The sequence below is a fragment of the Palaemon carinicauda genome, chromosome 3 (assembly GCF_036898095.1).
Source record: "Palaemon carinicauda isolate YSFRI2023 chromosome 3, ASM3689809v2, whole genome shotgun sequence".
Taxonomy (NCBI): Eukaryota; Metazoa; Arthropoda; class Malacostraca; order Decapoda; family Palaemonidae; genus Palaemon; species Palaemon carinicauda.
Window position 1 is genome coordinate 183534817 of NC_090727.1, and position 17500 is coordinate 183552316.

Consider the following 17500-nt stretch of genomic DNA (forward strand, 5'->3'; position numbering starts at 1 on the left):
TGTGACAACCATCCTGACAATTTATAACATCCAGAGGGACTCAGGGGAGTCCGTTGGTTGTTAGCTTTATCTTAATTCGGCGTATAAACCAATTAAAAGCGGACAAGTACGAGGGAGGTAAGTCCGTTCTGCTAAGTCAGCTAACAACCCCTCCACCTCTAAACCTGGGGACCTCATATTAACCCGACGCTGGCTGATATTGCTTCGTCAGGACACTATACATCGCACTTAATCAACTTTATTGGCTGACGTTTTAGGAAATCGCCGGAGGAAGTTTGCGTTTAATGATGTGAAATGTCCATATCAGTTTGGCGGGGATTATTTGTAAAGCACGTTGATTCTTAGGAATGTAAGGACGTGTGACTAAACAGTACTATACATGGGATGGGAGGAAAATCGTTAGTAAAATGTATCTTTTTATATGTATACGCTGTGTAAGGGATCTATTTATATAATATGAGCTTTATAGAATATTCGTGAAATTATAAATGTCGTACGTTGTGTATATACTGAAAATACTTTCAATAATACAAGGAGTGAGAAACATGCTTTATTTTCTTTTTGGTCAACTAAAATACTTCTGTCGGATATATAACAGCATATAATCGGGACCACAAAAAAATACATATACTTACTTACTTGGTATACTTGGTCGAATTTAGAGGGTCTTCCTCACAGCTGTGGTGGTCCACCGCTGACGCCAGTCCGTAAGTCCTTCTTCATGAGGGTGATCTGGTCTGGCACAGAGTTTGTGGCTACCCTGCAGCACGCTGTGTAGCCTGGCACAGGAGGCTCATCCGGCAGCGTTTGCAGAGTTTTTATCCTCTCTGGTGTCCTGGAGGAGAGGCTTTGTCTTACACATGAGCGCCCAGAACGCTCACTTTCACGTGCCCTCAGTAAGTCAGGGGTAGGGTCAGGCACCTGCCTCTCTAAGATTTTCCAGGTGTATATTATTCTATATCTCTCTTCTTCTCTGTTGAGAGTAGAGTCCCAGCTTTTGCAGGCGATGCCAATAGTTGAGCTCCCTCATTCCTTTAATTGATCTTGTGAAACTCCTCTGGACTGACTCTAGCTCCTGTATGTCCCCCTGTTTATGGGGAGACCACAGCTGGTTGCAGTAGTCAAGGATTGGCTGTATGAGGGTCTTCCACAGTGTCAGCATGACCTCCTGCTCCCTTGAATGGAAGGTACGCAGAACCCAGCCAACCATGTGCTTGGACCTAATGGCGGTGTCCTTGATGTGCTGCTGGAAGGTGGCATCATTGTCTATGAGGACGCCAAGGCACTTGACTGCATTGCTTGGTGGGATTGGCTGCTGTGTTTTTGTCAGTAACTCGGTGGAGTGGATGAGTTCAGTATTGGCCCCCAGTCTCATTATTTCAAATTTATCCTCATTGAATTACATGTTGTTTGTGTCAGCCCAGTGGAAGACCCTCTGGATGTGTGCGTGCAGCTGGACAACATCCTCAGACGCACTGATCCTGTGGCTTAGGGTAGTGTCGTCAGCAAAGGAGGACAGGAAGGAGCCCGTGACTGTCTTTTCAATGTCGGCTATCAGGACCAGGAAGAGTAGGGGGCCAAGAACAGAGCCTTGGGGGACTCCGCTGCTGACTTTCTCAGGCTGTGACTTGTGGCCGTCAACAGCTACTGCCTGAGTCCTGTTTGGTAAGGAAGCTGTGCAGCCACACGCCCAGCTTTCCTTCTATCCCCATGGCCCTCAGCTTGTGGAGAAGGATGCCGTAGTCCACTCGGTCGAAGGCCATAGCAAAGTCTAAGTAGACCACGTCTACATTTGCCTTCAGCAAGGCAAATTCTCAAATACTATGATGAGGTGGGAGGTGAGGGCCCACTGGCCTGTAGTTTTTGGCCTGGCTTCTATCTCCCCCTTTGTGGATTGGGGAGATGATGGCCTCTTTTAATATTGATGGTATAATGCCATTGTCCAGGGAGCAGCGCCAGAATTTGTAGAGAGGGAGCGCCAGAGCTTCCTTGCATCTTAGTAAAAGGATGGATGGCACACCATCTGGTCCAGCAGCAGAGTAGATTTTTAGTTCACTGATCGCTTCCTGTACATCAGTTATGGTGAAAGAAATGTTCACAAGAGTCAAGTGATGTTGGGTGTGCACCTTAAAGAATTCAGCAGGTTCGAGAACAATCTGGCAGGTGTAGGTTGCGAGAAGACTCTGGTATACTGCTGAGAGAGAATCTGGCATGTTTCCTCAGGGGTGTTTGACATCATCCCATTTCCTGCCTGAAGTGGTCCAACCTTGACTTGCGTTTTCGAGAATTTCTTGCAGTACTTGAAGAAAAATTTAGGATTGGCCTTGATGTTGCACACTGCCTGCGTTTCTTCCCAGTTACGTTGCTTCTCGTGTGAGTCCTTGAGTTCATTTTCTACATGTGAGATCTTAGCTTGCAGCGAGTTTTTCAGGGTGTCACTCTTTGTTGTTTGCATTTGTCTATTTAAGTTCACCCGTCGCCTCATAAGCACTTTTCTGTCCCTTGGTATGTGGCTTCTTCTGGTGGCTGGCAGTTTCTTGTTGGCACATTACCTTCAAAGGCACTGAGGATGGTTTTTAGAAAGTCATTCAGCATTACCTCAGGGTTTCTAACATGGAGTTCCGACTACCAGTCAGTGCAGTGCAGTTGGGCATTTAGGAGATCCCAATTCACTTGGTTGCTGAAGAAGTTTAGTTTGGAGAAAGGGTTCTTCTCTGTTGGTGTAGCCATTTCTGGGGAATGTGATTTGTTGTAAGTAGTGTGTATCTTGAGGAGATTATGGTCAGAGAAGATTGTCCTTTCAGCCGAGACGTAGTTAATTGCATCACTGTTATTGGTGAAAAACAGGTCAAGTATGTTGTTTCCCCTGGTTGGTATGGACACCATCTGAATGAGAAAGGAGGAGTTCGTAATGGACAGGAGCAGTTCGGCTTGAGACTTATCAGCGTGGGTGCTCCCAGTTTGGGTTCCTTCGGGCCACTTCAGGAAGGGAAAGTTGAAGTCTCCAGTGAGGATGACATCAGGTGTAGGAACTGGCAGGGAGTCTAGTAGGCGACTGAGAGCTTCCATGGCATTACTGAAGTTTCTAGAACAGCTGCCAGGTGGATGGTAGCAGTTTATAATCATCATATTATGTTGCTGGATTTGTATGGCTTGTAGTTCAATTTGGCCGTCTAATTATGACAAGAGGGGTATTGAGTTTGGAGCAATGTCATCCCTCAAGTAAATGATTGTGCCGCCATGTGTTCTTCCTTTCCTATCTGTCCGGAAGGAGGTGTAATTTCTGATGTGCATTTCAGGCTCCTTTATTCCTTCAGATAGGTGGGTTTCAGTGAGGGCAATGAACATAAAGTCCTCCTCCCAGGCCAGCTCTCTTATGAATGATATCTTGCTTTGAGCTACCTTGGGATATAGACCCCGAATATTGCCCACTAGGAATTTTTCTAATGTAGTGCCCGACTCTGGCCAAGCCCAGGTTGGGGTCATGGGCGACACTACTGCTGGGAGTATTTGTGGTAGTTGATTTTGCGGGGGGTGTTTGCCGCATGCAGTTCTGCAATACAAGTCCCTGAGCCTCTAAACTTTGTTCATGTTTGCCATGTGTGCTTTCATCTCCATGAAAATTTCTAAAAAATTGCTTTTGTGGGGCTCTTGTGGTGGAGGAGAAGGTGTCGATGTGCTTGCTGACCTGGAGGGTTGTTCAATTTCGGCAGGGCTCTGGATCCTTGCTTGATGCCTTTTTGTTCCCTTTATATGAGTAAGCTTGCACCCCTCCTTAAAACATTCTCTTTTCTGCACTGAATTTCTACAGAGCACAGGATGATAGCTGGGGCAGTTCCTACCTAGGGTGCATCCCCTCTCATCTCTAAAACCATGACACACATATTTTTGGCATGGTTTAGGGTGGCCATAGCTGCAGCCCTTCCCACTTGATCCATATTTGCAGTATCCTCGTATGTAGTACCTACATACACGTTGTGGGGGTGGGGGGGGGGCCTGTGGTAGATGGGCGGGGTACAGTCATGCTGGGTGGGTGTGATTGTACATTTTCTAGGTTGGCTACTGCAGTATTTACAGGTGTATTGGTGTCCCTAGAATGTGTGGGGCCAGGCTGCTCCTGTGACTGTTGAGTTAGACTGAGGTCCAGGTTCTCTGGGGTGTCAACCAGGGTCATGGCCCAGGTTGCCGGGCTGGCGGGATCTGGGAGCACATGGCATCAGCTGTAACCTCATGGTTCTCTTGCAGGTTTGATTGTAATAAAGTCCCCCCGAGCTCGCCTGCTCATCTATTGCCTTTTGTGCTTCCTGTGCTACCTTTTCCCAATCTTCATCTAGATACTTGGACACATAACACTTCTCACAGGTATATTTCCTGGTGGTTTTCAGGAGACACATTAGGTTGTATAAGGGCAATTTTGAACAGTAGTAGTGAATCCATTCCTTACACTCACCACACTGGATGGAGTGTGTCATGTCATCACCCAAGCTACAGGCAGCACAGGTAATCACATGGCCTGTGTTGGAATCTTGGATTTTGTTTACACTGGCAGCCATCATAGATTACAAGTACACAAACGCAAGTACACAATTTTTAGGTTGGTCCTGATTGTAAACTTATTTAATATCTTCAACCTGTGGCAATTACTTATCACAGCACATTCTCCATCGGAAGTCACAAAGGTTTAAGTAATCAAAAGCAGCCATTAAAGTAAAGTGTTTTTCTTAACTACCTGGTGGAAGACGATTCAAAGCGGTTTCTATTTTAGAAATAATTGAATAAAGGATGGATATTTTATGCTACTATTTAGAATTATATTTCTAATTCAGAAACATGAAATCCATGAGTAGCCGACAGTAAAGTCTGGCCTTAAACGTGAAGTGCAATTGAGAAAAAAAGAAAACGAGAGATGTATATCCTCTCATCCAATTTCTTTATATTTCAAATTACAAAGCTTAAAATCGTTTGCAGATTTTACCGGTCCTCTTTGTATTTTATTTAAAGGTTATCAATGTACATATTGTATTTAGATTAAAGTATCAATTTCTATTATGGGTATATTCTATATCATCATCATATCAACCAAGGCCTATTGACGCAAAGGGCCTCGGTTAGATTTCACCAGTCGTCTCATCTTGATCTTTTAAATCTATACTTCTCCATTCATCATCTCTAAATTTATATATAGTATCACGAGAAGGTTCCAAAAAATGTACGAATGGAAAAATAAATTATAATAAAACTCACGTAAAAGGGAGATTTCAAATGACCGTAATCATGCAGAAGGATATCTTTACTTTTCTCATTAAATTTAAACGAGATATAAACTCAAATGAATAGCATTCTCAAAATGTTAATCTCCATTCAAACAAATCTGACAAAGAAAAGATTTATCTGGTTTAAACTCTCTTAAAGGAGAACAATTTGAATGTATGTGCGAGAAGGGAAGATGTTTGGGGAACTTCAGTGACAATGTATCACATACGAGGCGATGGGTCCATGCAAATCTATTGAGGAAATAACATTGCTTCCTACACAATTTCCGCAACAAAATAAGAGCAGGAATGTCCTCTCTCTCTCTCTCTCTCTCACTCTCTCTCTCTCTCTCTCCTCTCTCTCTCTCTCTCTCTCTCTCTCTCTCTCTCTATATATATATATATATATGAATATAATATATATATATATATATATATATATATATAATATATATATATATATATATATATATATATATGTATATATATACATATATAAATATGTATACATATACATATATACATAAGTATACATATACATATTTAAACAATTATGAAAATAAACCTAACTTGAATAAATTGCTTCTTTCTGAGACACCCAAAGATTTCAACCTGATTCTCCCTAACAATATCGGTATTCCGATTTCCCTTTCAATCTTGGTCGCCAGAGAGATGTGCAAGGAGACTCAAATTGTCAGCAAACTAAAAGAAGCATCGAGAAGTTGAAAAGTAACGTAATGAGAACAGTTTAAAAAAGAAAAGAAACATAAAACCCTTTTGAGTCTCTAATTCCAATTGCGAAGTAGAGTACAGCTGGATGAGAGAGAGAGAGAGAGAGAGAGAGAGAGAGATGAGAGGAGAGAGAGAGAGGAGAGTGAGAGAGAGAGAGAGAGAGAGATTGGGAAATATGCAAATTATTATTATTATTATCATTATTATTATATCATTATTTTCTAAGCTACAACCCTAGTTGGAAAACCAGTATGTTATAACATGGACAATAGCCCAGTGAGGAAAGGAAGCAAGGAAAAATACAATATTTTAAGAAGAATAACAACATTAAAATAAATCTCCTTTATAGACTAAAATTTTTAACACAACAAGAGGAAGAGAAATAAGAAAGAGTATTGTGTCCGAGTGTATCCTCAAGCAAGAGAACTCTCTCCCAGGACAGTGGAAGACCATGGTACAGAGGTTAAAAATTAGAAAAGCACTCTGAGAGTGTAGACCTCCACCACGGCACCTTATTTATGTAAACTAGCTTGCCTTTCCCAGAATCAATTTAAACCGTAGGCGAATTTGGAGTGTGCGAAAACCATGTGCGAACTTGGGGTTAAGGTTAGGGTTAATTCGGTCGTCCTTTTGCTCGACCTTAACTTTTTACTTAGGAATTTCAAAATTAACCCCTTCCTCGTCTCATAACATAACAATTAATCCCTGAACGTTTCACATCTCTATACGTAGAATTGTGGTCAGGAATTTCTTCACAAAAAACACACAGACAAACAGGGGTGAAAATATAACCCCCACCCAACATCGTGGCGGAGTAAAAACGGAAACTAACAAGCTTAAAAATCTTGCTATGTTGTATACTATCCAGGTGTAAACATATTAAATATATAATTATATATAAAAACAATGAAATAAAAAAAAAAAATCTTCAATGAAAGTTTTATACAGTTATTCAGTAATAAAATGATTGATCAACGATAAATTTTCAGATAATCCATTGAATCTTTTTCATGAACTACCAATCACGTTCGCCATTTTATCCCACAATCATGTAAGCAATATAGCAAGAGAAGTTGCACGCGAGGTTTTAAGAATAAGCAAGTAGATGAGTCGGTAAAAAACACTGGATTTAATGTTACGTGTGGTGTCATCGGTATCACTCTAGTCTAGCTAGAGGCCCAGAGTGCAATTCTCGGGCAAGGGTTGGTGAATGGGTATTCCGGGTTAAAAAATTGTTATGCCTGTATTAACCTATGCAATGAAATATGTATGTGGTAGTTATACAACTGTGGTAGGACACAAAGGATTAGAAATAGATAAGATGGCAACTTCATCAAAAATATATAATCGTTTATGAATGAATGCATATCTTGATGCCACAGGAGCAACCTTATCTTCACTCAGGTTGTATATATAGGTAAAAAGAAAAACAGATAAAACTTTTATTCCATATCAGGTCTTGTTCGCCATACTAATTTGTCTAAAGAAGAAAAAGAAGGACAAGAAAAGGAAGGAGAAAAGTTCTGGCTATTTTTGGGCGAGCTTCGAAGTGAGACAAGGAGAGACGTCTTCTCCTTGTTTGTGTCATAAATTCCTTTTTGACGAGGGAAAACTTCCGTCGAAAATCCCATTGTCCAGAAGATGATCATTTTGAGAAGTCTTTGAGCGCCTTTTACTCTCTCTCTCTCTCTCTCTCTCTCTCTCTCTCTCTCTCTCTCTCTCTCTCTCTCTCTCTCTCTCTCTCTCTCTCTCTCTCTAACACACACAGACTTGTTAAGTCTGGAAATGGGATGTCAAAATTATGACCATTTTAAGAAGTTCTCGTGGCTCTCTTTACCACTAGCCATCTCTCTCTCTCTCTCTCTCTCTCTCTCTCTCTCTCTCTCTCTCTCTCTCTCTCTCTCTCTCTCTCTCTCTCTCTCTCTCTCTCTCTCTCTCCTTCGTTTTTTTCTATGATCGATATTAATTTGAACCTTAAAATTCCGCTTAGTGCAACCTATGCCATTTAAATCCACTGTCTGAAAAAATTAAAATTTTACATTTCATTCTTATGTCTTCAACAGAATCTGATGAATATCAATTACTGGGTAACAGTACTAGAAAAATTCATTACCAAGCAATTGAAAACCATTGAGCATTGAATAGAAAATAAAAAAGTATGCAAATTTCCAGCCTCAAAGGAAATAAGTGACTGTCTTCAAGCAAGGAGTCGAGTTTAAAATTCTTATTTTTTTTCAACATTTTCTGCGATTAGCTAAAAAAGTGTTTAATAAATTACAAAATATTTTCTATTAAATAACAATTGACACTCAGACTTCCACATTGTAACAGGATTGAGCTCTTCAAGAATATCATTAATCTTAAAATTTTCGAAAATGGTCATAGCAATGACATATCCTTCATAATAATAATGATGATGATGATAATATTAATATTAGCATCGATGATGGTCAGATAATAATTATAATAATAATAATAATAATAATAATAATAATAATAATAATAATAATAAATTAATTTATAATCAATTCTTGGAGCTTTAATAACCAGTTTAAATTATCTTTTTTCAAAGATCCGTCATAGCATGTAGATTTTAATAATAATAATTATAATAATAATAATAATAATAATAATAATAATAATAATAATAATAATAATAATAATAATAATAATAATAATGGCCTAAATAGAAGTACAGGAAGAGTTTCTATGACAAATAAAAAAAAGAATTCGGTCATGACAGTTATTTCAGGAAATTTAACGCCCAAGAAATAGATACAGTTTTTTAAACAATGCGAATACTAATAAATAAAAGAAAAATAAAATTGCGGTATTAAATTTAAAAAAAAAAGAAAAAGAAAAGATATAACGCCAAACCTCCAAACATACATATGCCCCCCCCCCCTCTCTCTCTCTCTCTCTCTCTCTCTCTCTCTCTCTCTCTCTCTCTCTCTCTCTCTCTCTCTCTCAAAACATTTATAAATATTTTTTGAGAAAAGGGAAAATTCGAGGGTACAACTTACAGAACTCCAAAAATACTATTCTGAATTTACTTTCCTATTTGAATTATCTTCACAACGTCTTTATAATCTAAATCAAAATAGTCCTAAGCACCATTATTTACTAGATCAAATGAAAAATGTGCTAATCTAAAATCATATTCTGAAACATAAAAATATAAGGAAATTTTCTTCTTAAGTGTATATCTATTTAGCATTTAAAAGATGGGTTAAAATACCTAAATTAACTCTGAAAAAATTAGATAAAACATATATTTATAATTCTCTAGGAACCATAAATTTATAAACACTGCCGCATTTTCCTTTTTTGATAAAATTAACTACACCAGTCGGAGTAGGTGTCAACCAGACTCGCAAAAATTGGCAAAGGCTGCTCCGCCATTGTGTGACGTCACGGAGACAAAATTACTCAACCACCCAGTTTGTTTTCAATCAACTAACCACGTGAAAATGGATTCAGACAGCAAACAGAGCGTCGATATGGGCGATTTTTCTATAGATTTGGATGATATAAACGAAAAAGATGTAGCAAATAACGATGATCAGTCATAAGCAATTCTGGAACTGTATCGGTTCCAACCATATGAAGAATGTAGCCAGGAAAACAGAAGCGACGTTGAAATTTATCCATTAAGAAGTAACAGATACAGAGAAAAGAAAATTCTTCATAATAAAAGCAAATCCATGTCAGCTTTGAGGGGAGGTAGCTAGAAACTAGAACAAGTTAGGGGTTTCCAGACAGAGCTCTCACATACAGGAAAAAAATAGTTTCTCAGTAAATTCACCTATGCAAAATCTACAATAAATAGAATGTCACACATTAAATTTGTCTGCATAAGATCTGCATTAAATGATATAAACACATGAAATATTGTGAACTACAAAGTATTGTTTAATTCCAGGTGTTTAAACTAAATTTTTGTAAATTATCATGCAGGAAGGAATTAAATATTACTAAAATAAAACAATAAACTAATAATAGTTAGATAAATTTGATGAGAGGAAGGAAAATAAATTAAAGGGTTAATAGAGAGAGAGAGAGAGAGAGAGAGAGAGAGAGAGAGAGAGAGAGAGAGAGAGAGAGAGAGAGAGAGAGAGAGAGAGAGAGAGAGAGAGAGAGTTTTAGTAATTTCTTTATTTTACTGGAATTTCTATCATTACTCTTCTGGCGTGTCATCTTCTGCTTGAAAGCGTCATTTGAAATAATCATTATATAAGCTGACGATTCTAAACAGAGGCAATGATATTATTAAGTTTTTATATTAATCCTTTGAGTTAGTATGTAAAATGTGCTGAGCACCATTATCTATCGATAATATATGCAAGGTCCCCAAAACAATGTTTTCGTAAATTACATTTCTCATAAACATTCACATCTTACTTAGTAATTCGCGTATGAAAATATCTGTATAATTTTCACTACCTATTCTGGAGAAAATATATATTGTGCATTTGCACAACATTACTTTGGTATAAAAAGTGTTTTATATCTTGAGCTTCAACTTGAAAGCACTCTATGACTGGTTCATGGAACGCCGGGGACCTTTGATTCTGACGGCTTTAGATAAGTGTGCGAAAGACTAAAGAACTAGGAATGCATAATCCAAGAATATGGAATGGGAAGGCTTATTCCCAGCTTGGATAACGGGGCTAAATCTAAAAGAAAATGTTGATGGTAAATCTCAAGTTCTTCGTGCTAATATGGATAGGGAATTTAGTAAGATCTAGATCTTATTATAATGTCATCGTCAATGTTATTATGAAGGTCAGTAAAATAAGATAATAGGTTTGATAGTCTTTTTATATGAGAGAGAGAGAGAGAGAGAGAGAGAGAGAGAGAGAGAGAGAGAGAGAGAGAGAGAGAGAGAGAGAGAGAGAGAGAGAGTGTGTGTGTGTGTCAAACAATGCTGTATATTTTGAATTGAGCATGGAAATTAAGAGAAAATATCTAAATTCACCATCGCAAAACTAATTTCCAGTTTCCAACATGTAGCAGATATTTGATTGATTGATGGATTTCATAACCTGGTGTTAAAAATGTAATGTAGGCAGGTATATTTGTAATAATTCATATAATCAATATTATGATTTATTCTGTTGTTACTGTGATGATGATATTATTATTATTATTATTATTATTATTATTATTATTGTTATTATTATTATTATTATTATTATTTTGTGGTTGTTGTTAATATAATGTGGACAAACGAGACCATTTGTTTTTAATTAATGTATTACAGTATGAAGATTCTAAAGCTGCAAGACTTGGCTGGTCGTCCATTCTGCCTGTGCACGTTGAACTGGAACGACCCACTGTTTTCTTAATAACTCATTCTTTAGGAAAGAAATACAGGGAGATATTTTCTTCTGTACTCGAGCACCCCGATGCAATTTCCCTGTGATGTAATAGAATCCATAAAATCTCAAACAATCGATACACAATCACTTTTCTAAAGAGCAAAATCTTTTGTTCTGGCAAAACCAGATTGTTTATATTCGCTTCTCGCCACCAAAGTCTCTCTCTGACGTCACAGGTACTTCCCGCCAAATGGCCCAAACTGAACGGCACATTTATGGCGCAAAAAGAAATTGTGAATAAAGCTCTAATTCATAATAACAGGGCAGTTTATCAAAACCAAACCCAATCACCTTGTTTCCATTGTGGTGGCTAATGTGGTAACGTCCCTGACTGGTGAACGCCAGACGGGTTCAAGTCCTCCTCAAACTCATTAGTTTCTTTGGTCGCTGCAACCTCACCATCCTTGTGAGCTAAGGATGGGGGTTTTAGGGAGATTATAGGTCTATCTGCTGAGTCATAAGCAGCCATTGCCTGGCCCTTCTTGGTCCTAGCTTAGGTGGAGAGGGGGTTTGGGCGCTGATCATATGTATATATAGTCAATCTCTAGGGCATTTTGCTGCTTGATAGGGCAATGTCACTGTCCCTTCCTTCTGCCATTCATGAGTGGCCTTTAAACCTTTAAGCCTGTAAAGAAGTTGTACTCACCATGTCAGCCACCTTTAAAGACAGATAATATTACTGGAGGAACGTAACTAAGAGCTTCAAACCTGATGACTATTATCTTTCATACCTAAGAGTTATAGGGAGCGATTTTATCATTATATATCAACAAAAAAGAAAAAAAAAAAGATTCTGTAGTTTGAAAAAGTACCTGAAGAAATTATGATGAAACTAAATGTTTGCTTCAGAGAGGTTAATAAACATAATATATCTCAAATATGACTTAGAGAACTCAGGGCATCGTATTAATTCGTCTTTGATTTACATTTTTTTTATATATATAGGATGATTCTGGAATTACATATAATAATTCAAACAAACATGAATCTATAAGATGGACAATGGATAACAGACTTGACGGTTAGCAACTTCCTGAATCCACAAATCAAAAGGATATTCCAGCTTTAAATAAATTTGAGATCATGACGCCAACCTCCAATACAGCCATCAGGACAATATAACAACGGGAATGTATTTGAGGGAAAATAGATGCAGATCATCTTTTCCCAAACTGAAGTGACGATAGCCTTTTAATCTGAACCAGATCGATGTAAAATCAACTTGAAGCCTTACGAAAACCTTAGAACATACGCTTGTTAAAACTCAAAGAGCGTAGACAAAATAATGATGGGAATAATATTAATAGAAGAAAAAAGCAACAAGGATAAGAGAGCAAACTAGAATAGAACATATTTTATCAATATTTAAAAAAAAAAAGATGTATATGGGCAGGACATATAATCAGAATGGCAGATAATAGATGAACTTTAAGAACATCAGAATAGGAACGTAGAGACTGTCCATACATTCATAAACACACATATATACACAAGCACACTTTACACACATTTATATATACAGTATATATATATATATATATATATATATATATATATATATATATATATATATATATATATATATATATATATATATATATATATACACACACACACACACCACCAACACACACACACACACACACACACACACATATATATATATATATATATATATATATATATATATATATATATATATATATATATATATATATATATATATATATATATATATATGTATATATATATACATATATATATATATATATATATATATATATATATATATATATATATATATATATATACATATATATATACCATCACCAATCAGCATTCGGCCAGCGTGGTGATGAAAACTGGCCAAACCCCAGTCATGAATTGACCTGTCTGAGGCCTATCCTGTAGTTGTGATGGCGCCGAGTAAGGCTGTGAACTCAAAGGCAGGTTGGAAACGACTGAGTTATATTATTGTAGAACATTCTCCTTATATACAAAACCTCAAGGCAACAGGACATAACAAGTTCACAAGACAGACAATATTACAGAGGAAAAACCAGACATGAATTTTCATGTTCGTTTTAGTGCGAGGGAAGAGCGAAGATACAAGCATAATATATACAAAAGGAATTATGTACAATTGTGTGAAACACGGTTGGTACATGGCTCCCCCCCCCCTCAAAATGACATACTGTACATGTTAAATAGGGCGCCCTGATCTAGAGAGGCGAACTGTAGGCGTGTCATCTGGCAGAAGATAAGCAGGTTTTAGACGATCAATGGAGACCCAGTCTTCTTTGCCCCGAATGTTTAGGAGGAATGCTTTCGGACTGTGTCGGATCACAAGGAAAGGGCCCGTGTAGGGGGGCGTTAGTGGTGGCTTGCTGGTGTCGTTGCGCAGGAAGACGTGCGTTGCAGAGTGCAAGTCCGTTGGTATGTGATGCTTCGCTGGGGGCTTGTAAGTCTGGCGGCACGGAGTAAATTTTCCCACGACGTGACGTATGAGCTGGAGATCGTCGGAGGAGGTTGTAGAAGGAAAAAATTCGGCAGGGACGACCAACGGATCGCCATACACCATTTCGGCCGCCGAGATGCCGAGGGCGTCTTTAGGAGTGGTCCTTAGTCCAAGGAGGACCCAGGGAAGCAGAGTAAACCAGTTGCAATCCTTGCAGCGGGACATCAAAAGCTGCTTTGAGGGTGCGATGAAAACGTTCAACCATTCCATTGGCAGCGGGGTTGTAGGCCATTGTGTGATGTAGGGTGATTCCCAGGAGATTCGCTAATGACATCCACAATTGAGAGGTGAAAGTGGTTCCCCTGTCAGAAGTAATATGCTCAGGGATACCGAATCTTGAAATCCATCCAGAGAGTAAGGCAGATGTACATAAGGCGGACGTTGCAGTTTCCATGGGAATGGCTTCAGGCCAACGAGTGGAGCGGTTGATGACGGTAAACAGGTAACGATGTCCTTGTGATGTGGGTAGGGGGCCTACAACGTCGACGTGAATGTGTGCGAAACGACGCTGAGGTTGAGGAAAGGTGCCCACTCCTGAATCCGTGTGTCGATGTACTTTGGAAGTTTGGCAAGAAGTACAAGCGCGGACCCAATCCTTAGAATCCTTAGAAATGCCGTGTCAAATGAACTTTGCCTTCAGCAACTGTGCAGTAGAACGGCACGAGGGATGTGAAAGGCCGTGGATGAAATCAAACACCTGTCGGTGCATGGGAGCAGGAATCCAAGGTCGCGGTCTACCAGTACTGACGTCACAGAGGAGGGTGGTGTTGGAGTCTTCGAGGGGAAAATCTTCCCAACGGAGGGACGTACAGGATGTCCTACAAGCTTGATACTCTGGATCATGTCGTTGGGCTTCAGCCAGGGCGTTGTAATCCAATCCCAGTTCAACGGCAGCCAACGTGTTTCTTGACAGGGCATCGGCAACGGGATTCATTTTCCCAGGGACGTATTGAAGGGTGCAATTGTATTCAGCCATGGCGGAGAGATGTCGGCGTTGACGGGCGGACCAGGCATCAGACTGTCGAGTGAAGGCGTGCACCAGAGGCATGTGGTCTGTGGGAATGACGAAGGGCGTACCTTCTAAGAAATGGCGAAAGTGACGGACAGCCAAGTGCACCGCCAGCAATTCTCGATCAAAGGTAGAATAACCCGATTCTGCCTTGGACAGTTTTTTGCTGAAGAAGGCCAATAGGCAGGGCGAGCCTTTGACCACCTGCTCGAGTACTGCACCAATAGCGACGTCGCTGGCATCGGTGGAGAGAAGGAGAGGGGCCTGTGGGATAGGAAAAGTGAGAGCCGCAGCAGTTGATACGGCCTTCTTTGCATTGCAGAAGGCTGCTTCTTGAAGGGGACCCCACTTCAGGTCCTTTGGCTGGCCCTTGAGGGAGGCGTAGAGGGGAGCGAGAGTGGCGGCAATGGCTGGCAGAAAACGGTGATATTAGTTGATCATGCCCAAGAATTCCTGCAGAGCTTTGACGGTCGAGGGCGCGGGGAAATTCTGAACGGCTGCTACCTTCTCAGGGAGGGGATGGACTCCTTCAGGAGTGATACAGTGCCCTAAGAACAACACTTCATTGGCACCAAAGGTACACTTGTCGTACCGGACTACAAGGCCGTTTTGTTGCAGGCGGTCGAGCACGATGCGCAGGTGACGGAGGTGTTCCTCTTTTGAGGAGGAGAACACAAGTATGTCGTCCACATAACATACACAAAAAGGGAGGTCCCCTAAGATGCCATCCATGAGACGTTGAAACGTTGCCCCAGCATTACGAAGGCCAAAACAAGAGTAAGTGAAGGTGTGTGTGCCAAACGGAGTGGTGATGGCGGTCTTGGGGATGTCTTCTGGGTTCATAGGCACCTGATAATACCCCTTCAGGAGGTCGAGCGTAGAGAAAACCTTCGCTTTGTGCAGGTAAGAGGTTACATCGGCAATGTTTGGGAGGGGGTAGTGATCCGGTTCTGTTTGCATATTCAGGCGCCTGTAATCCCCGCACGGACGGAGGGAGCCGTCTTTCTTCAGAATGATGTGTAAGGGTGACGACCATGGGCTGGAGGCCTTTTGGCAAAGGCCCATTTTCTCCATTTCGGCGAACGTCTGTTTGGCGGGTGCCAATCGTTCCGGTGCCAGACGTCTGAATTTTGCGAAGACTGGGGGTCCCGTCGTCTTGATATGGTGATAAATACCGTGCTTGGCAGGAACCGTGGGCGTTTGGCGAAGTTCTGGACGGAAAACTTTCGGGTACGACGTGAGGAGGTGGGCGTAGGCATCTGTGGGTGCGCTGATGTGGAGAGCGAGGTTAGAGGGGGCGGGTTGAAGAGGTGTCGACAAGTACGAGTCTGCGTTGACCAATCGTCGGTGGGCGACATCGACCAGAAGGTGGAAATGAGAGAGGAAATCTGCACCGAGGATTGGCATTGTGACGTCAGCAACGAGAAACTTCCAATTGAATTTACCGTTTCCGAACGATAATGTGAGGTTCTCGTAACCGTAAGTGGGTATTGCGGTTCCGTTGGCAGCTACCAAGCGGACGTCGGCAGATGTAGACAGACTACGTTGTGCCTTGAAGAGTTTCCTCGGCAAAAGAGAACAACAAGCACCCGTGTCTACCAAAAATCGCACGCCCGTTCCTGCATCCTGTAAAAAGAAAAGATTAGAAACATGGGAGGCCACCGCCACAAGCGATGGCCTACTTACAGGTTTTTTGGCCACTGACAATCTTTGGCACATTTCTTCGCGGTTGCCCCGAATCTGAAGTGGTAGTAGCAAAACTGCGAAGGATGGGAGGTAGTAAGTGGCTGTAGAAGTCGTTCGTTGGGCCGCGAGCGATTGGTAGGTGGTGGGCGGCTTTGTCGCCGCTTAGGCACGTCACGGGGTAGGCGTGTATGTCCTACGGCATTCATGTCAGCTTCGGTTGACGTTGAATAGGTATCCTCCTCGTTAGGGGTGGAGGCGTTGATGGAGGTCTTGAAGTGGTTGTCCATAAGGGCGTCGGCTTTGGTCATCAAGTCCCTTATGGGTAAACTATCGACATCGGGTATGGCAGCGCTGTACAAGTTCGGGTAAACGGCGTATCCAAAGGGCACAGAGTAGGTTCACTTCACGAGGAGAGCCGTCTGCGGCAGGTTGAAGGCGAGCGATACTGGTCATTTCCCTGAGGGCAAGCGAAGCCCTTTGGTCCCCCAACGGTTGTTGCGAGAGCTGAAAAAGCTTTGCTATACGGGCGGCTGGCGACGGCGAGTACTGCTGCAGAAGGTATGTTTTGAGGGCGTCATACGCTATTGGGGTGTCTCCTTGTTCACAAAGCCAGTCGGATATTTCCGGGAAGGTGTCCTCGGGTATCGCCGCGAGAACATAATCCGCTTTGGTGGTTGAGCGAGTCACGCCCCTGATACGAAAGTGGACTTCAGCGCGTTGAAACCAAGCAAACGCTTCTCTGCTGGCGAACGGTGAAAGTTTCAATGGGGCGGCCGCGGCGCCAACTGCTGTAGTAGAGTCTGTCTCTGTCATAGTACCAACGATGGAGGGGCGAGGGAGGTGGGGGTGGAAGGCAGTGGGAGCGAGTCGACTTCCGGGGTCACCAATGTGAGGGCGCCGAGTAAGGCTGTGAACTCAAAGG

At 41.1% G+C, this 17500-nt stretch overlaps 1 protein-coding gene across 1 annotated transcript; it reads right to left on the bottom strand.

Annotated features, from left to right (window-relative positions):
• Positions 1-1399: 1399 nt before the first annotated feature.
• On the bottom strand, positions 1400-2455 carry LOC137635731 (uncharacterized). Its single transcript, XM_068368185.1, has 3 exons — positions 2267-2455; positions 1855-2156; positions 1400-1658 (listed from the first exon to the last, which is right to left on the bottom strand). Exons 1-3 carry the CDS (start codon positions 2453-2455, stop codon positions 1400-1402), a joined length of 750 nt encoding a protein of 249 aa, XP_068224286.1.
• Positions 2456-17500: the final 15045 nt, after the last annotated feature.